General features: G+C 38.3%; 1 protein-coding gene across 8 annotated transcripts in view; it reads left to right on the forward strand.

The window, feature by feature from the left end:
* cadm1a (cell adhesion molecule 1a) overlaps nt 1-25955 on the forward strand; it is a 257858-nt gene that overhangs the window by 154149 nt on the left and 77754 nt on the right. For 4 of the 8 annotated variants that reach the window (XM_039693684.2, XM_089123963.1, XM_039693691.2 and 1 more), the window contains exon 2: nt 25553-25570. The exons of the other annotated variants lie outside the window; for them this stretch is intronic. In XM_039693684.2, the coding sequence (XP_039549618.2) occupies nt 25553-25570 (18 nt within the window). The remainder of the gene's footprint in view (nt 1-25552; nt 25571-25955) is intronic. 8 annotated transcript variants of the gene reach the window in all.

The raw sequence follows: 25955 nt of genomic DNA on the forward strand, positions 1-25955 counted from the left end.
ACGGAAGACATACAGGTTTAAAAAGTTAAATAGGGACATAGTCCTATGTTGGTCTTTTCAGTAGGGCTGCCCTTCAAGAGCATATATATTCTTTTTTAAGAATAGCCATTGTGTTTGTGCAGACTCTTAAACCAAAAATGTGAGTAAATAAAATCGAATAATAAAAAAAGCCCCAGAGATTCCTAATTATATGTGTGGTGGCATTTCAGTGGGTAGTCCCACTGCATCTAGACACTGAGCCACAGGCCCAGATCGCCACACTGAGAAAATGGCAGATAATCAATGGGTGTGCGGCCTATTACCATAGAACTCACTGACATAAATGTTAAGTAAGCACTTTGGGAGTTGAGTGTGTTGAATAGGTGGAAATGGGTTGGTGTTTGCTCTGTATAAAAGGTGTTGTCATATCTTGGTCTGCAGAGTGAGCTTGGTCTGCACTGTGGCATATTTCTGTGGCATTTACTTAAAAGAGCAGCAGAGCTACCAAATTTAGTGTGTGGTGGAGACTATCCACAGGCTTAGAGCCAGAGCTCTTTACTCGAGGGACCGGGCGACGGACCCTCAGAAGATAATGCACAGGAGATAGCATACATGTGAAAGAGCGTATTTATACATGGAGGAAAGGCTGCAGTGACGTAAAGAGAAGAAAAATGAGGTGAAGAAACAAAAGATGCCTCTTTTACAGAGCATCATTAGTCATTCTCACTGTTTTGGAATGCGGGTCATCGTAAATCAACACTGAAGAACACATTGAGAGAGGATGGACAATGCTTAAAATGCTTAAAATGGTTATTCAGAGCTGTAGCAGCAGTTAGCGCACACAAAGTTTATGTTTTTGGGTGATGTCACTCTTTTGAAAATGTTCAATTGTGTATTTATTTATTTCCATTTTAATAATTTATTATTATTATTATTATTATTATTATTATTTATTTTATGATTGTATTGGTCAATCTTGACCATTTCATTGTGCATGTTCATTTCCACAATTGTTACATTTAAATGATCTAACTCTCACTTAAAGATAATCTTTAAAAACATTAATCATTTAATAACACTGTTCAATATTATCTTTAGCAAACCAGTTTCATACTGTGCATTTTAATGTTTTACCATGCCTAACATGCTCTGTTAATTTTTGAAAGGATGGATTTTTATCTTTTGTTGTTTTAATTAATTTGGACAAAATAGTTACTAATAAAAAAATGTTATTGAATATGTGTTTGTTTTTTGAACGTAACATGAAATTTGATATTGGCTTATTGGTATCAGATTGACTTTTTTTAACATTGGTACATCCCTAAAATAGCTGTGGTCATGAAAACGGTGTGCATTATGATAAACTAATTTTACATTTGATTAATGTTTACAGTAGTTTTATAGTTAGTTTGTCACACCGCATGATGGTTTATTTAATACATTCTGACATGATTATTGTATAAATACCGTATATCTGTGTTCTATCAAATTGGGTTACACTTTATTTCGATAGTCACTTTAGACGTTCTACTAATTCTAAGTAAGTTTTCAACTACATGCCAACTAACTGTCATTACTAGAGTATTAGTATATTACTGTCAGTAGACGGTTAGGTTATGGTTAGGTGTTAGGCTTTGGGTTAGTAGAATAAGATTACTCGCCAAGTTACTTATAGTCAGTTGAATATCTGTTGGGGGACCAACAAAATACAGTGTTAGCAGATATTAAGCTGAAAGTCTACTAATACTCTAATGACAGTTAGTTGACACGTAGTTGAAAAGTTACTTATAGTTAGTAGAATGTCTAAAGTGGACTATCGAAATAAAGTGTTACCTAAAATTGCACCAGCTACCTTTACTACAGGGACATTTGAGCGTAATTTAGTTTTGTCATCAAGCAGAAAGGCCTCTGCTCAGGCATTCATTGTAACAAGTTCATTTTGTTGTCCATGTAGGCAGGATTTTCTCCAACCTAAGCAGTATTTCTAGTATGTAATGTGGTATCAGTCCCCAGAATCAAATTACCCTTCTCACTAATGGCTCCCTAGTAGTTTGTGACCTCCAGTTGGAGACACTAACCAGGGATCAGGGCTGATCGCCTGAGCTGATAGAGACGATTTCACCATTGAGAAGAAGACTTACTTTCTTTATGCTGCAGTGCGTTCTGTTGACACCTCAATGCACTTGAAGGGAAAGCATCAGTCTGAGAGCAGCAGTACCGCAGTGTCATTATCATGGATGGACTGTTCCTTCTGGCCATGACAGCACTTACAGTAACACAAGCTATTCAAACCAGCCCCTGCTGACTGTCTTCTATTATAGCAGCTTTAGCATTGGCTATTCATTACAGTGATCCGTGTACAGCGCTCACCTGTGCTCCGCATCCCTCTGAATGAGCTGGGGACTTGGTTTTGTGTGATAAGAATTATATTTACATACTAATAGAGGGAGTCCAGAGGCTAAAGAGTCGCTCTGATTTTCTTTGGAAAAATGATCACTGTGTATTGCCTTGTCAGTTTTTTTTTTCTTTTTTTTTTTTTTGTCTTTTGATGAAAATACATTTTATGTTTAGTTAATATTTTGTTATGTCAAATGTATTAATTTTAGTACATTTTACTCTCACTTAAATGGCTATTTGTACAGTATTATTTGTCTTTCCATAAAATAAAAGTCAGTGGGTTCTGGTGATGATTTGGATCCTGTTGACTTTCATTGTAAGGACAAAAAAACAGAACCATTCTTTCACTAAAGAAAGTAGGTCATGGGTGAGTAAATGATGACCAAATTGACATTATTGAGTAAACTTCCCTTAACCAGTGACCGAACAATGGGCTTTGTTTAATCCATTGGTTGCCTATTGGATGAAGGTAACTAGATCTGAATGAAAGCGTGGAGAGATTTAAGCAGACAAAATTATTGAAAAGTCTGCCATACATCAGTAGAGACATGTCTGATGTTTCACCAGAAGATCAATTAATGAAATTTTAATCGAAGATTTCAATGTCAAAAAATGAATGAATGAATGAAACGTATACATGGATGAATCATTAATAATAAGATCAATAACTTTGAATAATTTCATCTGTAATTTAGTTGGCAAGATTAACACTGGCCACACATAGTATAAGATGCAATGTACATCACTATGTTGCATTAGAATTTGGTTGTCTGCTTTATCATTAGTTGTTGGACCACCAAACAAAGTCATTTTGCAATGCAAAAATGCTAACTGTTATATTATCCTTGACATCAGAAGAAAAATACAACCTTTGTAGACAAGCCACACAGCCAAAAAGTGTCCAGGTCACATGAGCGTTTGCCTTAAATCCAAATAAAAGATGGGAACTGCCAAATAAAAGATGGGAACCAATCTCTTCCATTAAAGCCCTAGAGATGATTGATAGTAATGTGTCTTGCCCTTTTAATACATGCTCTTCAGCAATTTATCAAAACGTTCAAAGCAGAGCTGGGCTGTCTCTGCAAAGCATATACAAATATTAATTATCCTTGAAACTAAAAGTGCTGTGCCAATATCAAATATTATTTTTGCTTTCTGTTATGAAATATACTCTCCATTACTTCGGGGGTGTCCGTAAAGAGAAATGTATCAGCTCTGAATAAATGAATGCACCGCTGCTCTGTTTTGTTAGTGGAAGTGCAGAATATGGGCTGATAGTGGATTTACACCTCAGACGTGGATGTATAAACACAGATGAGTGCTTTTTGTTTTGATTTTATTTGTGTCAGATCAGGGAACAGGGGGCCTATTGAATGTGCACATCATTTGTCCATTTCAGGAAGCGTCGCGTCCGAACGACTCTCACAAGGGCGAGCAAGGAGATGCGATGACTTCCATTGACTCATTGAGACAATCGACCACAGTGGAGGAGTGTTTTAACATCACCACTCCTGCATTGTGGAGCATGTGCATCGATCTGTGAGAGATAAAGAGAAGGGAATAAACTAGTGACATACTGTTTACAATACATTTTTTCTCACGCTTGTTTGGTAATGCGGGGTCTCTCTTCTCCTTCAGTCTGTTTCTGTCTCCCGCACAGTATTCAGGGCACAAATAATGGATGCCATGCTTACGGCTCGAGTATTAATTGTCTCTGGTAATATATAAAGGCTTGGAGGAGGCAGGAGGTATAGGCTCCTAATGCGGTGTACGGGAGCCAAGTCTGGGTGCATAACACGAGAGTATTGATTCAGGCCCCTCCTCTCTACCTTAATCAAATTGGAGCTCTATTTAGCAGTCAGGTTCTATTATAGCACCAGTGCCTGCACTCTGAAATGCATACCACTTTAGCTGATTTATGATGGGATTGTTGTCCTTAGGAGGCAACTCTGCAGAGTGGAGATGGAGAATGTCATTTTTCATGTGCCTCAAACAGTGTGGTTTGGATTGATGGCTTAGTGTGCTCTTGTGTGATGCAATGCACACTTAGAAATGTGGACGGACAGACTCTTTCAAAACACTGGCATGGACATGCTCTTGTGACAGAAGCTGAGGGCACTTAAGGGCTTCGGGAAAGTTGAGGTGGAGGCATCTGTGGGCTCATGTTTTGGCTGAAGATGTAAGATATACATCAGGAAGCACTTCGCTGAAAACACACACATTTGTTTGGGCCAACTTAGCTAAAGGTGCTCTTCTCTCATTCCCTGAACCTGTAAGAAAGTTTCATATGGCTCTTTCTTTAATATGGCATTAAGATGACCAGACATATAGACCCGGGGGAGCCCAATCCTGTTTATTGAGATCTACAAAGCTTAGCTCAAACCCAACTGAACCAGCTAATTAAGATCTTCATGTTGGAGTGTTGGATCAGGTTTGGATACGCTGCAGGTAGGTAGATCTCCAGGAACAGGATTGGGCACCACTGATATATAGACCATGCTGGTTCACTGTGGGATACAATAAAGATTTTTTTTTTTTTTTTTACTCTAGTTTCTCTAGTTTAAAATGCATGTGGCAAGTTCTGAATTTGATTTAGAGATTTAAAGATTTTCTATTTTAGAATATTCTAAAGTGTAATTTATTCCTGTCATGGTAAAGCTGATTTTTCATCAGTCGGTACTACCGTCTTCAGTGTCACATGATCCTTCAGAAATCATTCTGATATGCCGATTTGGTGCATAAGAAAACATTTATTTTTTAGTAATGTTGCAAACAGTAGTGCTGTATAATATTATATTAGAAACAGTGATTTTTTTAAATATTTTTTTTATATTTTTTTTTATCTAGAATAGGACAAAAAAGAGTCTTATGTCATTGATGCATAAATAAACCAACATGGAGCATTGAAATAAATGCTCATCTAAGCTAGTCTTTTCAGCAGGGACTCTTCCACTGACAACTGTCCTTTAGTCTCATCTGTAAATGACTGACTTAATCGTGCTTGATCTATGTGTTTTTTTGTCTGAACAGTTTTCTTTTTCACTACATGTGTTGTGCATTCTGTTACATGATACCATGGAGCTACTCAATGACACACCAAGAAATATGAATTTTGAAGCAAATGTGGTGACCTTACATAAACTGCCATCTGGCTCTCGTTAATTTCACCTGTCCTCAGGGAAGGACATAGATTATGGTGAATACTCAAATGGCAGTCACCCCTGTTGCAAGGTTTTCGTTTAAAAGCCTCGCTACTTCCAACCCAAACATAAATTTCATTTGGCTGTCAATAGCATGGGCTAAAGTGCTCAAATTTAACTGGGCTGTGTTTAACTTGACACAATAATGTGTTAAATGGACGTTTCTGCTTCATGTTAACTTGTGATAATGCTAGCATTTCAACGCGTTCTCATCCTAGGGCGTCATATAGTGACACTTTTGAAATTTTGTCTAAATCCAACTCACATGGCACCCTTTAGCGTCAATATAACACACAGAGAGCTTTGTTTGGTTATGGGTAGTTTTAGTTCTGGGGTAGGGTTAGGGTTAGACCACTAGGAGGCGCCTTCTGGCCCATATATATCTGCCTCTCATATTGACGCTAAAGGGTGCCATGTGCGTTGGATGTAGACGAAATATCAAAAGCGTCAGTATATGAGAACGGGCTGAGCATTTTTTGGAGTGTGGCTACAAATGAGAAAGGATAGGTTAGGTGCCAGCTCTGGAGATTGGATAGAGCCTATACAAGAGGAAATGTCCCCAAATTGTTGGCAGGATGCTCAAAAGAGATTTAATACACATATCATGAATATTTTCCATAAATTATTACTATGTCTGTCTGTGGGCTTTTGCTAATATTTAACCTATAAAGAAGAGCTTGTGACTAAACCTTGTAACAACTATTTTGGATCCTCAAACTTTTGGTAAAACTTTATAACCCCTCTTCTATCATAAATGAAGTACCAGTTTGGACCACCTCTCCATCTCTGCTTGTTATTATTGCAGGAGTGTTTTTCCATTTCCTGAAAAGTTATAAAATTATCTTCTTTTAAATTATGTAATTTAAAAAAAAAAAAAAATTCTCAGTTTATGTAATCTGTATGAAAAGAGTGAGATGTCAGTCTTTTTCCTTTCAGCTCATTATAGTTTCTGACCACACTCACTGAGAGCGTGCGCTATTCAAACGCAAATGTTAAGGCAAACCATGAAAACGCCCACATCAGCTGGATAAAACATCCAGTTTAATAAGAAGCTTGTACTTTAACTCGTCTTGCTGCGCTGTGAGTAATAATACTATCGTATTAATCCTGGAAAAGTTACCTCAGAAGTGCTAGTAGTTTCATTTCGAGGAGCAATGTAAGTTCCAGCTAATGCAAGTTATTTATTCTTACTGTAAGTGCTTTGTTCTAATCACACTATTGAATAGTGTCTGTAAACTGCACAAAGACCGTTTAAATATGAATTGTGTGTCTCATATTGCCAAATTGGCAATGAATTGTGAATTGTGTGCCTCATATTCATATTGCCTTTCCAAAATAAAAAAAAATGTTTTTCACAATTTAAAACAATCTATTGTTTTATGTGAATGATTTGGCAGGATGATTTTCAGACCATTTTGATGCAAAAACTGTAGACGACAACATCCATTAGTCAAAAGTCTCTTTGTGAGATATTTAGTATGTGTTTTGTGGCCTTATTTCAGAAACTTTTTTTTTTCAATAACCACGCATAAACAATATTCTCTCAAAAAGACAAACATGTACATACATGTTGTTCACATATTATGGTAGCCATGTTTATGCTAAATCGAGTGTAATTTCACCTGTGCCATTACTATGTTTATAAGCAACTGAAAAAAACACAAATGTTAGGACATGTCAAAACATCTCAAGGACTCCAAAAACACCTTAGACCTCAGAGGTTATTTACCACAGCGGGATGTATGTTTTGATATGGCTCTGTCCTGTTTTTAATCTAATTGAGCCTGAACAGCAGTGAAAAGATTAACTCTGACAAGGAAAAAGGCAAAATCGATGGCTGATGGATGTCAGCGATTGCATGTAACGTGTAGTGCGATTAGCAGTGTAGCATGTGGGCTATTCTGTCTTGCTGTACTCCCCTCCTGTGAGTCGCTGGAGGGCAATATTCAATAGAGCTCTTAGTCTGTATGCGGGATCTGACTAATCCAGCCCTAATTAGCCTTCCTTTCAGAGTTTGCTTAGTTAAAACGTTGGATATCACTGACATCACAGCAGTGCTGATAATTGCAGGGATTTGCTGATTAATTTGGTTATATGAACAGTTTTTGTCAACAAAAAGCGTTCATGTTATAGAAAGTCTGCAAGATTTTCGCTAATGTTTGTTTACACATTTGAATTCCGCACAAACTTCATTGTTATCACTGATTGATGTCATATCAGCCCATTTCTGCACATGACCTTTCATTCATCAGCATTTTCTCTTTTGTGTTTTTTTTTTGACAAGGCAAGGCTCATCAATAAACATATTGATCACTGAATGCGTGCTCTTGCAGTAATGCGCATATCAATGTCCGTCCGGGAGGGATAAAGCATTTCTAATGACGAAACCTGGTGCAGAGACCCTCGGTACCCTCCTTAAGCCGAGCTCCTGAATCCAAAACAGTATTTATTATCGCAACCGAATTTCATTTCCCCTCGCTTCGTTGATATTTAAGCATCCTTTGCTTTCTTCAAAGTAGCGTGCTACCGCAGCTTTTGAAGATGAGAGGGGCGGCCTTTTATGAACACAAGCCTAAACAGAAGAAAAGGGGGCTGTATAAATGAAGTTATTTCCCTTTCCTTTGTGCTGTATGTCTTGTACAATAATGTAAAATCTAATAATCCATTATTGAGCTCCCAGAGAAGAGAGGCCTGTCTGTGATCTGTGCTCCACTGCGGATGAGAAAGGGAGTGACAATAGGGAGAAGAGCTGGCCGAATTTGACAGCACAGATGTGGCGATTCCATTGAGACCAGGCTGTCAAATCATCATATTACATGTAGAAGTTTCTCTCTCTAAATACTGTGACAGTGCCATTTTACTGATGGATAACAGCGGCGCTTTCTAACCACATATTCTCTTGCATAACTCGCAGACGATTGATCTTCCTGTCTGAACATGCGAGAGACTGGATGTTTTCCATCTCTTTGTGTCCATTTGTTTGGCTTTTCATAATACGCAATTTAGAGGATCGATTAGTTGTTTTTCATAGAGACAGACAGTACCTGTTGTCTTCCAGTAACAGGCGAATCGCAGTAATGTTGCATCAAATCAGCCAATGTAATTTGAATTTTACATCATTTCTTCCTTGCCTAAAAACAATTGGCAAGCACAAAGATGTTGGTTTTCCTTGCTAAGTAAATTAAGGATTAGCCAGGCTGGAATTGGATCTAGCTATGGCAGACACACAGACATCCCAGTCATATTGTGGAGTGCTCTAATTCTGCTCTTTCATGCTCAGACAGCTGTAAATCTCGACTCTGGCAGGATTTTCATTGGGTTTCGACTCCGATAAATACATTTTTGTGAGAAACCCGCCATTGGGGTGCAAAATCCTGCCTTTCCTCCACCATGGGACCTGTTTGAGTGGGGCTGTAGGCCCGCAGTACCCATTTAAAAACTAATAACCCAATTACATAAACCCACTGTGGCTTTGCTTTGTAGAGCAAGCATGTCTTTTTTTTTTTCTTCCCACAAGCATGCCCCTTTATTTTAATGTCGAAAGGAACACATTAAGTCTATTTACTAACTGTGTCATGCGTTAAGGGGCTCTCCATCAGTATACACACAGGATTTGGAGTTGAACCCAACACGTTTGCTTTTTTTTTAGGCTGTCATCTGTTTACACTTTTTATGGGATTTTCTTCAAAGCAGCTTAATGCATGTGAACTTTAAACGTTGTTAATCCCTGCAGTTAAAATGTGAAATATCTAAATAATTTTTAATTGATTTAAACTCTATTTAAAGATCCCGGTGGTTTGGCCACAATTCTTTTTGCTTGCAGACATTAAAGGGGTGTTATGTCGAACATATTTATATTATGTTCAGCGACTCTCTAGTCTAGAGCTTGCCTGCTCGATCTTACCGTGGAAGCCACGAGTTTGGATGTGTGATATCCATGTTCGCTGTTTTTGCTTTACTGTGTATCATTGAAATGAGGTTCCCCTGGACCTTCAGCCCTGGTCTTCGGGGAGTGAGAGGCACTGTCAAAAAAAGCCATTAGCATGTGGTGTCATGTCTTGTCAGGGGGCCGAGCACGTGTTGACGCGTGATTGACTTAAATTCAGCACTGGATGTTGTGTTTGGGTCTCAAGGACAGGCATGAGATGGAGGTTGGAGGAGATGGGGGAGTGGTGGCATTTCTAGCAGAAGACCACTGCAATGTCAGGCCACTGTCAGATTCCCAGCACTCTGCTCAAATACACACAAACATAGAGAGAACTGAGCTAGATTGCATCGGCCAGCCCCTTCCCTGGTGCTGTGAGCTTGAAATATGTGTGAGTGGCTGGCTAAGCCTTACACAAGCAATCATTTGTGATGAATATGGACACTGGGGGGTACAGCACTGCTAATTTGAAACACTGTGCTTTCTTTAGGGATCCATGCCCTGCCTGCTAAGAATAGTGCTTAGAAAGTTAGCCTCTAAATTGTCCGATCATCCGATTATTATTTAGCACTGTATTACTATCTAGAGTTTCTCAAGAATAAATTCAATTTAATGCTTAAACTAAATCAAATTGGTTGAAGACATTTTCATGGCTGGGTTTCAGGATTTTTTCTACCTTAAAATAAGCCTTAGAGGACTAAATGAAACCGCTTGGCATTTCATATCCGAATGGAGTTTGCAGTTGATTGTGGAGGACTTCTTTACTCCCTAAACACTTCTGGCAAGCACTTTTAAAGAGACTCTTCAATCGGGACATGAAGGCTGAAGGTCAAGTCCTCGCTTAAATATCTCAATGCTAATGCTTTATTCTCAAATCTATAATTGTTATAGCCCAGACACCAATGGTGCAAGGACCCTCTTGGAATTGCATTGAATTATTAAATAATATAGCAAAATAGGAAGCTAGTTATTTTAAATTGTATTAATAATTCACAATAATAGTATTTTACTGTATTTTTTTTAATAAATAAATGCATCCTTGGTGAGTAAGAGATTTCTTTAAAGTCCACCTGTGGAGAAAATCAAGCTTTTAATGTAATGAGAATATCTATGGGGTGTTTTCAATATGGTTTAAGACAAGACATATGCAAATTAATATAACTATGTATTTTCTCCTTAAAACTGCAATGAACCAAAGACAGTCTCAAAAAGGTGGTTTGCGGTCAACGTGTGATCATGAGCGAGTGGATCTCTGAGATAGTGTGAGTGAGTGGTGGTGGGGCTAATTTGCATATTCATAAAACCACAAGGGTGTCCACGAGCTAAGATCATTAAAAAAATCTTGCTTATGAACACTAGTATAGGCCTATATATTATATTTATAAATCAACATAGATAAGTAAATGATGTAAGAATGTTTATGATGCATAATGCATTAATTATGCTTTAGAAAATTGCCATTTATTTCTTTGGACATACTGATAAATTGTGCACACGACCAGAATCAATCAATCAATCACATTTATTTATATAGCACATTTAAAAACAACGCACATTAGCCATATACAGAAATATGCAGTAAGAAGGAAAATAGACATTTTAGCAAGACTTCATAGAGATTTACTCTCTAAATTTAGTCACAGTTTGTTAGAGTTATATTGTAGTATATATATATCTGTTAGCAGTGCACTGTTTTTTAGACTGGAGTAGTGTTTGAAGAGAATGGTATTTGGTGCATAAAAATAATGGCGAAAGATTAGCAATTCTGGCTGATTATAAACTATCCCTCCTCTTCCCTACCGTGCTCTGTGGAATAGGTAGCAGGTGGTTGTGACAGGTGTGATGGAGGCTTCACTGAAAGACATTGAAATAGCAAACAAATTGGGGGAAGCATTTTGTGGGGTTTCCGGTGATTGGTGTCAGGGTTGATGGATGTTACCACCCTGGGATGCAATCCCGACCGTGTTTCCAAGGAGCCCAGGTGCGGCATGGGGGAGGGTGCAGGTGAGAAAGACTAAAAAAGAAAGAAAGAAACCTTTGTGGAATATTTATGACTGCGAGACAAAGCTGTTCTATGCTCTGTCGTAGCTGTGTTGGTTAGAGTTTAGCCTATTTTAAACAAGACTTTTAAAGGCAGCAAATGAGTTTTATCCACACCAGCATGACCTTTATTGGGACAAATGGCCCGTGGAGGACTTGGGTGTGTGTCAGCGGTAGATATAAAGAGATGGCATTAGAAAAGATGATCTCTGGTCACCGCACTGATTTGTGGCGAGAGGAAGATGAAACTGTTTTTCACCCTCTCGCTTCATATTGAGACGGGAAGGCAAGAGATGAAGTGTGAGAGAGAGGAAGAAATAAGGAGGAATGACACTTCAGACGTGGGTTATGTAAGCAATCCACAGCGTTGTCAAACACTGACACCATATCAGTCACTTAGCGTTTACGTTTGCAACCTGCCAGATCTCCTCTAAGTCTCCCCCATAGACTCCAGGAAGGGAACACTGGGGAAAAAAAAAAAAAAATCCATAAAGCTCGCGGCACAGTATATGAAAATCCTACTAAAAAGGCCTCTAACTGATGCTGGCACTCTCTTTGCCAACAATCCCAAGACAAAAGACGCATTGAATCGCTCAGTTTTTATCACCCGCTCTAATCTTAATACCTTTTGTAAGTTAAGCTTTAACTGGAAAAGCTGTTTGTTTGGTATTGACTTTCCCACATAATCCAATTCCAAATGATACCGGGTCTTTTTCTAAATTGAGACATCACTGAGCTTGTTTTTTTTCCATCTCTTATTCCTCCAACCAGTTTCCGTTTCCTCAGCAACCAGCGTTTCCTACCCACTCAGAGTTGGTGTGTGTGTTCCAATGGAGCCCGATGTAAATATGATGGCCCATGGAAATGGAATAGAATGGCAAATTGACTTACGTGAGGGCATAATGTGCCAATATGGCAGGTGCACGCAGTCGTGTCTGTGTGGACACCATTGATTAGTGGCACCTGTGTCTGCTGATCCCGTCTCCCGGACAAGAATGGAGTCGGCCTGTGACATTTTTTTTTGTGAATATAAACCGTATGCTGTTCAAAATGGGTTACAGACCAATTCTTGTGTTATTGCCTTTGACAGCATGGCTGAGCCATCTTGGTCTGCAGAGGCATGTGTGCAAACCGTCCACTCTTAATATTGCTTTACATGGCAATGAAACCTGTCAACACTCACGCTCACGCCTGCCAGAATTTTACATCTAAACGGCGAAGTCTTATTGCACCATTGAACCAGCAAGTGAAGCAAAACAAAATAGTTTGTTCGACCCATATAGACAAGGTTGGCAAAGGCATGGCACCCATTTTACAGGACACAAATGGAAAAACTTTACAATAAGGTTTTTAGAATGTTACATACATAGCTGACATGAAATAATAATTATGATTATTGTTGTTGTTTTGTTGTATTGGTAAGACACGTGTGTTTATTGTCCATTTTACATTTGTAAAAGAAAGTTGCCCTTAAACATGTATAAGAAGTAGGCCTACATTTTTTAAATGATTGTGGGTTGATTTTTATTATTTTTTTTGTGAACAAAAATGTTTATTGTTATCAGCTTTAGAATATAATTTATGTTTGGTTATCAGTATCAACCAAAATTCCCATATCGTTGTATCCATTCAAATAAACATGACATTGATTAAATAGAGATTCAGCTCAAAGCAACCATAGATATCTTCCAGCCTTAGATTTGACTGGCATGCAATTCTTTTCTCAAAGGGCTCTATTTCTCTCTTTCAACTAACGGAAGTTTAACCCTGTTGCCTTGGTATCCTCACAGAAACCTGAGAACATAAGAGTTCAATATTCAGAGGCTATCCTCAGGCTGGGAGTACAATATTGTTGGAGAATCCTGCCTGTATAATAGCAATGAAGCAGCACTTCAGATGAAACCAGCAAGCATGCACAATCAGCCCCCTGCACGGAATGATGGGATGCATAGTAGTGGGACTATTTGTTCACATGACCGGTTGAGCCTCGAGAGCGATATATTTGTTCTTCATTCAAAGTCACATTTCCATCTAAATAACAAAGCCATCACACGATCCCCACTCGATTCCTTCGGAAAGCTTCAGCTTCAATGTAACCTTTTCTCCTTAATCAGTTCTTTTGTAGCTAAATGTCAGTAGATTAATTGAAAACTTGGGGCGGTTTAAAACAACAGCTGACAATTAATTTCCGTTGTTTCGGGCACCCGCTCTAAATGTGTTTGACAGCACTACTGCGTCAGCAGTTCATTGCACGAAATGGAAAGTTTGGGAAATTGGCACAAGTGTCCAGAATGTGTGCTGTTCTATCCCTGCAAAATTGGGCCTTAGCACCTTAGCTTGCAGAAATCCTTTTAGGTAAATGTGTTTTAGCCTCGAGTACAGCGGGAGGAGATGAAGAGCATCTGAGAGGAAGATAAATGATGGCTTGTGAAGGAGCAGCTGCCCCTTTTCCAGCCAGCATACACCACCTACCTCTCTCTCTCAGCCTTCTGAATGAAGTAGTAAACAAGGAAAAACATCGCTCAAAGCCTCTAGTAGGGATTTTGTTTCATCCCATCACACAGTTTTAGCATTAGAAATGTAACTGATGCATGCTGGAGTTTATTCAGAGGACATTGTTGTCGTTTCTCCACAGGTATCAAGGTAAAGGAAAAATTCTGTGACATGTACCGTGATACCACAACAGTGGTGTGTTTGAGGTAGAGCCGAAGGCTAGAAAAGATCTTTGTTCAGAGCATCCTCTGTTTCTTATGGAAATAGCTTGCATTGTTTGTTAATTATTTATGGGACTCGATGCATTGTCAGCCTTTGGTGCCGTTGTGTTCTTCTGGGTTTCATGCGTGTTCCCTGCAGAGCTCTGAACTACTTAAATAAGTGCTACGCGAACCTAAGGCGGTTTTAGAGTCAGAGTACACTGCAGTCCCATCTGCATCACTGGCTCCTGGGATAAAATGGATTTCTGCATAACCTTCCTAATGATCCTTTTTTTGTTGTTTTTCAATTAAACCGATGAACATATACTTGCATTGTTTACAAATCAGTGGAGCAAGTCGGCTCATTCATCCCTAGCACATCTTAAGACATATTTTGTAGATGGAATATGTACAAGTGCTTCATCACTTTCAGCACAATATACTTTTCTACAGGGGATTTGGGGACTTGAGATAAGCAGAAACGGAATATGGGAATGTATAAACTGAGTGTACCCAGCCTTTGTGGCACAGTGGGAAAAACCCTCCTTTGGAGCTGCGAGAATTAGGGATGCATCGATACAGAGACTATTTATATAGAGACATGCCACTTCCTCAATCCTTAATACAACTATAAAGGGAAAAGCTGTAACACTAAAGATGGCGGTAGTATGCACATGCCCCACCCCTCCTTCTGGAAAGCCAATCGTCTGCTTTTAACAGTCAAGCCCGGAAACATTTAAGCCTATCGTATGGTTCCACCGACCAGTGTCTGTGCCGCTGCACGCTCAATCCTCTGATCAATCTTATCAGCTTGCGTACCACAGCTATATAGACGTTACTATATTTAGTTTAATATTCCACTAATTAGATGCGTTTACTTTGTAGACTGGAGAAACTGGAGGAGAGGGTTAAAACAAAGGAAAGTAACATTTGAACTTTTTTTGATAATTTGAATAATTATCATACTGTATTACTCATGTTTGGTATCATCTGAAATGTCTCACTGCGACTCATACAAATGTCTCATTCGCAAAGAAGTAAAACAAAAGGTAATAACGTTTTTAAGAGTTTAGAGATAACTTGCACACAAAGAGTCTTCCAGGCAAATGGCCTCCTGCTCTCAAAAGGTGTAACCTCTGAATGCAAATTCGCATTGTTAGCAGATGTTTCCATGTGAAAGAAGTTTCTGTCTATATAGTGAAATGCAACAAGAGGCTCGGCGGGATTCTGTAACCCAGACCAGCCTGTGGTGTGAAGTGTAAGCAAAACACATAATGTATTTTATAATGTCAAGCTTTTCTCTTTATTCCAGAGCTTATGATGTTTTGTATCTATTAGCTTTGAACTGATTATGAAATTGGCCTGATACATTTACCTGACATAATAAATTGTAAACATTTGATTTTATTCTAACTGGTTATTTTCAGTAAAGAGTTAGTCAACCATTCGCTCACATTTAATGATGCACAGATATCATTACAACTTTTTTTTTCATTTATGGAGTCAGATGAAATAATGAGTTAATATATATAAAAAAATGAATTTCATTTAATCAAATTACTTTGCCTCACGGAAAGACCTTCAACCTCCATTGGGCAGATTGAGTCGGGCTTCTTCATACTTCAAACTTCATAGACAGCTTTCTTTTTTATCCCCACTATGTTCTCTGTTTTATTTTTATTTGTTTCGTCTGGTCACAACACTGTACACATCCTGCGTGGTATCGGTTGTACGGAGTACGAGAGTGCAGTATCGGGCCGATAGTTGCATCCCTAGCGTGAATGTCTCTTTTTGCCTTGTCAGAGACACTGCAAACCTCCTTTCCATCTTTCATCATGCTTCTGTTTATCCCACTGTACAGGAATGCACATATTCTGCTTCACTGCATTGCTTGTTCTTGCTCATGCAATCTCTGCAGATTTAATTACACGCTTTTCTAGACTCATATAAAAAATGGGAGAGCGGTAGAAAAGCCAGTGATTGAGGGAGAGAGACGGGAGAGTGGGCCGAGCAGATCCCTGGGGTCATGTATTTATGTCAGAGGAACGGAACCCTACTGTATAATCATTTGCGATGACCTCGCAAATGAGCGGATTATGCCGGGGTTGTCGGGAGCAACAATAATGGGCCCGAGGCTCTGTAGGGTTCTCCATATAGTCAAACGCCTGACCGCACAGACGGGCCCTGGGAGTGGAATCCACCTGCTCTGGCAAACTAGGACACCAATTCATGCACATTATTTCATCTTCACCATCACAGCTTGCTGAAAGTACTGATTGTGTGCTCACCACAATTATATAAGTGTTTCTTCAACAATGGGGACTTTAGCTTATACCTACTCTATTTATAATCTCACAAGTTTATTTATATATTTAATGGTGACTGGTTACTGTATGATGATTGAAAACATTGTTCTTTCAAACCTTCCGTTTCTTGCAAAAAATACTCGAGCGTATTGTTGCCACTCATTTACGTAACCATCTGACAATTAATAACCTCTTTGAACCACATTGTCTTACTTGCTTGTTGCCATGTGACGTTTTTTTTAAACATTTTGACAATGCTTGATTGTGAGAATGTGATATGGCTTAGTGTGATCATCAAATTGCAACAGTTGTAATGTCATTTGATAAATAGTTTGACATATAAATATATATACATATATATATATATATATATATATATATATATATATTCTTTAAATAATAAATTAAGTAAAATCGATCATAATGCTAAAAATGTAAAGTTTCATTATTATGCTGATGACACAGTAATATATAGTTCAGCATCCACACCCAATCTAGCTCTTTCTCAATTGCAGCTTGCATTTGATGTTGTTCAACATAACCTAATTGAACTAAAACTGGTTTTAAATGTGGATAAAACAAAATCCATGTTGTTTTCAAAATCCAAATCAATCCCTCAAAATAATCTTCTGCCCATTACTACGACCCAAGGTTCAAAAATGTAGTTTGTGTCTCAGTACAGGTATCTGGGTATTTTAATTGACAACGCTCTCTCCTTTGGCCCTCATGTCCAGCAACTGGTGAAAAGATTTAAAGTGAAATTGGGTTTTTACTTTAGAATTAAGTCCTGCCTTTCTTTTGAGGCAAAAAATAGCCTTGTTGCAGCGATACTAGATTATGGTGATGTTATTCTGTTTGTTATATAATAAATAGTTTCTAAGACCATTTTAATGGTGATCTTTGTGTTAAATAAAAAATAAAATGTCGACATCTGTCTTAGTTGAAGTGACTTGTGAAAGTGATTTCAAAGAGCCTGTCATATCTGTCAGTGTCACAGAATTCATGCTTCAGGTTAGTGTATCCAGCCCAGAAGCAAATATGTGGCTAATGGCAGACTGGCTGCCTTTATTTCTTTTGTGTAGTCTGATCCAGGGGATTAAAACATCTGCCTGCCCCTGCTCACTATAGTGGCATTAGGGAATGGATATGCTTTAGTATTCTGTTAAAGAATATCTGATATGTGGACTCGGCTGATTTAATTAAGTAAAAAGATAGACCTGAGAGCAAGGGAGAGAAGCCAACAAAGGCAACCACAGAATGGGGGAGACAGACAGGCTGAATTCGGTATGTAGTCTCTCGGCAACCAAGCGTAGTCATTTCAGCATCAGAGCACCGTGAGAATGTTTTTACGGCATTAATCTCTATATCAGCCATTCATCCTTTCACCAACACTGCTCATCTTTTGATCTCCAGACTTTAATACCATTCCTAAATGCTGCCACAACAAGCAACCAGACATTTTGTCAGTCTGGCATGATTACATGGCACACAGTGCTTTTGCTTCCAGGTTAGACAAACATATTGTTGTTGTTGTAAATGTACTTGAATCTACATTTTTTTACTTTTAATGGGATAGTGGAAGAAAAAAAAAACATGACTATTTATGTTTTGGGTGAGTTATACAGGTTATACAGTATGTACCGTACAATAAGTTCAGTCAGACTGATTGTCTTGCTCACATTGGAGGAGTTGTACAGTCTAGTAGTATAAAGTACTGCATTTGGAGTAAGTGCCAAAAAGGAGTCAATTTTTAGAGGCTTGGAAACCTTTAAAAAGCCAATTTCTCTCACATCCAGAAAGCATGTTAGCAGCAGCAAGTTTCTTTCGCACTGCGGCACCCCCAAAATGTGTCTTTTATTTCTGGCAAGAAGTGTTGGCTACAGAGACCAAAAAATACCTTGTCCTTATTTTGCCAATTTTTAAAATGTTTGTATTTCATTTTAGTATTTGTTGTGATTATAACCTTTTCTTTCCAGAATGCCGACCTTTCCATTTTAAAAATGTTTTCCATGGCCTCTAGCAGGTCCCAGCCGTTCAGAGTGTAGCGCTGATTTTGTGTGAAATGGTACTTTTTATAATTTAATTATTTATTTGTTTTTGTTTTGGCTGAAGGACCCTTACTCAAATTATGTGACTGGAATTCCAATCAAAATGTTTAGGATTTTCAAACAGCAGGAAGTAACAGTGCTCACTGCTTTCTATTCGCATTAGCTAATCAGTAATGGAAAAGTCCATTCATCATTCGTATTTGCAATAGTAGAGTTTCTAATTTTGTGTACTCTTGATGGGCAACTATTTCAACTTGTTTCCTATGAAATGGATGTCTGGTTAAGAAAATGTCTATTTAGGGACAAGGATCTTCTAAGTGACTGCGGAGCATTAATTAAGATTGAAAGATCTTTAATTCTCTCAGACTATTGAAAACAATCAGGAACCCAAGACATTAATTTATTTAAAACTTTAAACTCTTTTAAAGGTAAAGCTGTTGCTACTATGCCTGTTTCACTGCAAACAGACACTCGAAGTTACTCGAAGTTTACTCCAAAATGATTTATTAATTTCAATATATTTAAAATTAGGCTATGCCTCCTCTGTATGGATAGAAAATTGTTATATTACAACACCAAATTCAGATTCAGACAGGTTTCAAAAATAACAAATGAAATAGTGTCTCTGCTGTATTAGAAAAATAAATATATAAATAATTAAAAAACTAAAAGAAATACCCCAACATTTAACAAAAATAACTAACAAAACATCAAACTAACAAAATATATTTTTCTTCCTCTTTATCCTGTTTTCTTCCTCATCCTCCTTATTTGCCAATCTATATTTTGCTGTAGAGCTGATTTTTTTTCCCCAGCAGTTTTTTTAAAAAAAACCAGGACATTTTCATCACTTTATAAAAATCAGCCAGGACGGCCAGGACAGGATGTGAAAACAGGACATGTCCTGGGAATACAGGATTGTTGGTCACCCTACTTTTCTTTCTTTCTTTAATTCAAAAATAGATAGTGTTTCGTAAACAAATCTCTGTCTCATCTGTTTCTACTCTTTCAATCCATTGTCCACCTGGGTACACTGGTACTTTTCTAACTAACTTTCCTCATCTTGATACTGAAACTCCTTAAAGGGAGGTATCAAGCATTAAAGGTTCCACTTGCTTGCTTGATCCTCTTCCCACATGCCTATTTAAATCTTGCTTTGATGTCCTGTGCACGCTTGTTCTCAGTATTATGAACGACTCTTTGCAGTCTGGGGTTGTTCCGTTGTCTGGGGTTGTTCCTCTTTCAAAACTTCCGTTTCTTGCAAAAGTACTTGAGCGTATTGTTGTCACTCATCTCACAATTAATAACCTCTCTGAACCACTTCAGTCAGGATTCCATAAATTTCATAGTACTGAGACGGCTCTGGTTAAAGTCACCAATGATCAATTGGTGGCTTCTGACTCTGGTGTAACATCTATTCTCATCCTTTTAGCTGCTTTTGACACTGTTGATCAGAGTCTAATGCTCACACGTCTTGAGAGAGTGTCTGGTCTGTCGGGGACAGTTTTGAAGTGGTTTCGGTCCTACTTTGATGACCGTTCCCAGTTCATCTCAATGGGGGGCCATAGGTCAGAGATTTGCTCTTTTCTCATTGGTGTTCCCCAGGGGTCAGTTCTGGGCCCTTTACTTTTTAACATATATCGATCACCACTTGGCTATCTCTTGAGATCGCTCAGCCTCCGTTATCATTTGTATGCCCGACGATGCACAGATCTATATACTGTACATTCAAAACCAGATGAGCGTTCTGACGTTGATTTTCTTTCTGGTTGTATTACTGAAATAAAAACCTAGATGAGTAATAATTTCATGTGTTTGAACAGTGTTAAAACTGAAGTTATGCTCATTGGTTTTCGTCACCAAACTTCAAAAGTTTGGTTCTCTGTCTTTGCAAAGTAAAATGAGGAACCTTGGAGTTATTTTTGATGCTAGTCTTTCATTTAGAGTACTGTTTTTTTTTTCCATCGTAGAAACATCACTAGATTATGGCCAATGTAAACTTTTCCTGTAGCTAGAAAGCTGATCATTTGACTATTGTAACGTCCTTTTAGCCGGAGTTTCTAAATCTTCTTTACACAAGCTTCAACATGTACAAATTTCTGCTGCTAGGATCTTAACTGGGTCCAGAATAAGCAACCACATCACTCCGGTATTGGAATCCTTACATTGGCTCCCAGTTAGGTTCCGTGTCGATTTTAAGATTATAATGCTCACCTCACTTACAAATCTTTGCACGGTCTGGCTCCAAATTATCTACCTGAACTGTTACACCTCTACACTCCGAATCGCAGATTGCGCTCCTCACAATTGAGCATGCTGGTTGTTCCTAAAACTCGCTTAAAGTCTATGAATGACAGGGCTTTTTCCTTCTATACATCTGTCCTTTGGAATTCTCTGCCTCTTGAACTTAGGGAAGCCCAGTCTTATGCCATTTTTAAAGGTCAACTTAAGACATGCTTTTTTTAAGCTTGCATTCATTTGTTGATGTGTTTGTTTTTTTGTTTTTGTGATGTGTTTGCTTTTAACAATTGTCCATTGTATGTACAGCGCTTTAAGAAGCTGCTTTTAAAGGCAGTTTATAAAATAAAGGTTATTATTATTACACTTTACTTGCTTCACATTTGCTCATTCCAGAGAGCATTTGATTTGATGAAAATTAGTGTAGTGCATCATGAGACGGCAATATTTTTGATCTGTTTTCCTGAAGGAGAAAGATAATAAATACACTAGCATATAGATGGCGTCAAATCGTTTTGTTGTGATTCGATGTGGTCCTTCGTAAATGCAGTGACTTCTAAGTAATGACGGGGTCACTTTACCTCAGGTGATCCCACAGAGATATGCCTTGAGATTGAAGAGCTGCTGGGTGTGCTATCAGATAGCAATTACTGCAGATCTGTGCCTCTCATTCAAAATTAATGGTAGCATTCCCTTTCTGGTCTCTAGGTCTCGTCTGTGACCACCCCAACTGTCCTTTTGCTGTATCAGTTCTCCGCCTCACCCCCTTCTGTCCCCAAACACCTGATGACTTTCGTCTGAAGCTATTTTCACCCACTGACTGTAACATTCAGATCCGCTTTTGAACATCTAATAGGAATATTGTTGGTAGTCAGGTCTTATCATTGTCCTCCTGTTCTTTTTACCTTGCTGCTAGGATAAGCTTTGCCAAAAGTATGACCAATGTAAATGTCACCTCTTTTCAAGAATTTCTAACCAGATTTCAATTGTACTGTTTTTATATATATATATATATATATATATATATATAAAAGATAACATCACAATCCTTGTTCCCCTGTTGTGTGTGGCATTGAGGTGTTCAGTGATCTCTTCGGCATGCTTTTCAGAAAGCAATGGATGTGAAGGTCAATCTGTGTGTTGTGTGGAGCGTGCTAGGCCACACAACCCTGCCCTTTCCATCAATTCCCTTTTGAGATGAAAATATGACTCTGCTCTCCTAACCTTTTAATTACATTAAAGCTCAGCAGGTCAGGCTGGAAGTTACATGTCTGTGGATATGTACTGTACATCTGCTCACAGTATCCCATCAGTGCCCAGAATCCCTTAACATCCAGGGCCTGATGACATGTCCACTCCTGATAGACATATACTGGCTTGACTTTTACTGTATGTATGTATGTATATACGTATATATATATATATTATGTTTTTGAAAGAAAGGCTGCGTTTGTTTGTTCAAAAATGCAGTATAACGGTAAAATTGTGAAATATTATGAAAATTTAAAGAAACTGTTTTCTATTTTACTATATTTTAAATTGAAATGTACTGCATGTTTTATAGCAAAGCTGCATTTACTCCAGTCTTCAATGTCACATGATCAAACATATGATCATTTAATGCATCCTCACTGAATAGCAAGATTCATTTCTTTAAAATAACAAATCTTACTGACCCCAAACTTTTGAACAGAGATGTATATAATTCATATTAATTTATAAAATATTGATTTAAGCTAAATTATACATCTTAAAAAGGTTCAAAAATAAAGTATTTGTAGATATTCACTTTAACCCAGATCAATATTATTCTTTATTTTTTTTAATCTTGACATTAATGAGTTTTTTGACATTTAATCCTATAATCTTTTGAACAATATATACATATGTAGTATTATTTATTATTATTATTATTATTATTGTTGTTGTTGTTGTTCTTGCTCTTACTATTATTAATTATTGTTTTACATGGGGAATTTTTGGTAACAATTGTTTAATTAATGTGCTGTGCTTTAGATGTCAGTTTTGAAAATGTAGTTTTGCACATCTTCGAGTTATCTTGGTTGTGCTGACCAGCATGGAAATTCAGCAGGGTACTTTTTAAAGGATTTTTGAAAATATCAAACTGTTCATAGCAGGTTAGCTGGCGCACATTTCTGGCTGCCCACATTGAATCGTCTCATGAATGCTCTGTGTAATGTCAGAAAGCAAGGATTGATTCCCCAAAGCAGAAGGGAAAACAGACCTGTGCTGGTTCTTTGAATTCTAAAATATCAGGGGTATAATTCTTTTTTGCTTAATGAGACTCATTCCTCTGAAGAAGTTAGAAGTGTCCCCAAAGTTTAAGAAAACCTCAAAAGTCTCTTCAAAGTCATAGGCGGATGGTGGGAGCCGCCAGATGTGACCTCTCTCTCTGGCTCCTCCAAGGTGGTTTTAGGACACTGGAGTGTCTATTCCCATCAGTGAGGCTTATCAGAGTGGCAGCAGTGGTGTCTAATCACCGCCCGGCAGACAGACAATAAATCCCTCCCTATTATGGCTCAGGTACACACGCTTCAATCCTCTCTGACTAAAGCAGACTGATAGGACAAAGACTTGATCCTTAGAAACGCTTGCACTTTGCCACTGACTTTGTCTGAAAATCCAAGAATTTTTGTCCAGTGACATTTTTAGCTGGAAAAAGCTTTTTTTCATGTTCATATTTGCAGATTACAGATAATTGTGCTTTAATGGGTCCACTTATCGTGTTTAATGTAATACCTCATAAGCAGCAGATTTCTAGTTTTTGATGAGGTAGATCATACTGTGAAAACCTGCGTGAGAGGCGGCTGGCATACAGTGAGCTGTAGTATGTCTGTGTGTATACACACGTTGTGTTTTTATGTTTGATGGGGACTTTAAGGGGATAGAATATACAGTTTGTACAGTATAGAAATTAAATGATGATGAGTATGAAAAGTCCTGAATATATATGTGATTTATTTATAAAGAAGGAGCCTATTTAATGTGTGCTTCATTTTCGGTGATTCAAGCTCTAGGCCGTCAGTGGCCGTTCAGCACTCATGTACCCGGCAACAGATTTATCTTAGGCCGGTCCTTCGGATATTTCCCACTGACTCTCTTATTTGATATTGTGTAAACATCAGGTATAATTAATTTTGGGTATATCAAATAGGCAATCTTTGCACTTATTATTCTATTACTTCATCCAGATGAAATTGATTTGGCTAAGGGCAAAGCTAAGTTTTATAACATTTTTTTTTTAAATATTATGTTATATTATATAAAGATATTTATACGAATCTCACTGTCTTTCTGTAGCCATAAACTCCCAGTTATGACTGCATATTTTTAAAAATGCCTTGCTTTCGGGCTTTTGACTATGTGAAGTGCTCTCAGGTTGGTGTGCATGTGAAGTGAGACACAAGGGTTCATTAATGCAGCTCATGCATGCTGACCCCAAAGTTAATGTCCCTATCATTTTGGAGTAGGGAGCGTCTCTCAAGTGGGATAACTCATGTTTAATGCATTGCACTGGTCAGGGATTTTAACCTCACCTGAAGAGACGGGGAGAGAGAGTGTGACACGGACTGGGCGGTCCCTTAGCCCTCCGGTCAGGGGCCCAGCAAACCCTACGGCTGAAAAGTCAATGCGGAGTTATTCTGACGACTGACATTTACTTATCATGGATAACCCTATTTGTCTGGCCTGTGTTCCAGGGGTCTGAGTTCGAGAGTGGCCCCTGGTCCCCTATTGCTCTCAACCAAATCATGCAACAAATCATAAAGAAGAGACCCAGCTAGTTTCCAGCCATAGCCAGCCCAGGGTGGTCTTTCTGCTTGACGAATGAAGCCCGGTGGGCACAAGCTTGTTTTATAGGGCTATGCAAAGGTTTATTTAGCTCTTGCCTCGTGGCTCTTGTTGCAAGCGGCCGGGTTTGAAGAGTTTTGTTTGGTACTGAGAGATGATTTATGCCGTGGTCACCCATGGATATTTGCAATGGATTTCTGTGTACTCTCTCTAATGTTGTTTAAATTCAATTGACATGCAGATGCTCTGAGCAAAGCTGAAGCATAAATATCCATCTTCAATGGCTTTGCGTTGAGTCCCAAAAGTGGAATGCTAATTAGCACATTAGCTAAGATGAAAATTTGGTGAAAATGCTAATAAGAAAATTGTTTTTCTAATCAGACTCTGACTCATTGCAGTTTCATAAAGCCATGTCAGCTCTAAGTGCTTTTTAAAACTGTTATGTGGGTACCAGAGGCGGTGCATTAGCTAAGCTTCTGATTTGGGGCCTTAGCTGCAGATAGATGAGCTCAAGACCAGGTGCTGTTGACATGTTACAATTAATGAAGTTTCACAGCATGTAACATCAAGAGGAAGCACTGAATGTGTTAAAATAATGTTTTGCAAGGGACTTGGCGATGAATTTGTCCTTTCGTCGTTAGTTATTGTTATATTCTTGAGGTTTGTGCTGTTTTTAATAGTTGAAGGTATGCCATGAAGTGATGTGGGATCAAAATGTTATGATTTTGAAATTTTGAAATTATTACATAATTATGATTAAACATTGAAACTGACCTTGTAAGATAATTGTTGGTTTGCCATTTTTAAATGTGCCTTTTCCTCCCTTCTGGCTACATGGCATTTTGGGGATGTATTGGTGAAAGGCCTCCTTCTAATTATTTTTTCTTTTCTTTTTTCCTCTCCCCCTTTCACACAGGAGCTGCTCAGTTTCCAGGTATGGCTTCCCTTTTACCTCTTGTTTGTGTGTTAGTCTCCATTCCCAAACCCATTTCCCAAATAGCTTGTCCTTTACAGCTAACAGTGCTGGTCATAACTGAAACCATCTCGCCTTTCTTCAGCCTCTGACTCACTGACTTCTTGTCTCTCCTCAATCTCCACCGGTGCAGGTGCTGTGTCTCTCCAGCACTCCATCTTTCGTGTCCCTTCTAACATCATCCGTTTCTCATTTTTCAGGACCGAAATTACGCCTCATTCTCTCCAGTGTCTCATCCAGTTGAATTTCTCCATTTTCAGAGAGCACATTTACTCCAGATATGCAATCATTTCCTCTTTCAAATGTGGGTAATATGTTTCGAAGGAGACCGGTAAAATAAGTAATT

The sequence above is a fragment of the Pimephales promelas genome, chromosome 19, assembly GCF_988280905.1.
Source record: "Pimephales promelas chromosome 19, fPimPro1.hap1.1, whole genome shotgun sequence".
NCBI classification, from domain to species: domain Eukaryota; kingdom Metazoa; phylum Chordata; class Actinopteri; order Cypriniformes; family Leuciscidae; genus Pimephales; species Pimephales promelas.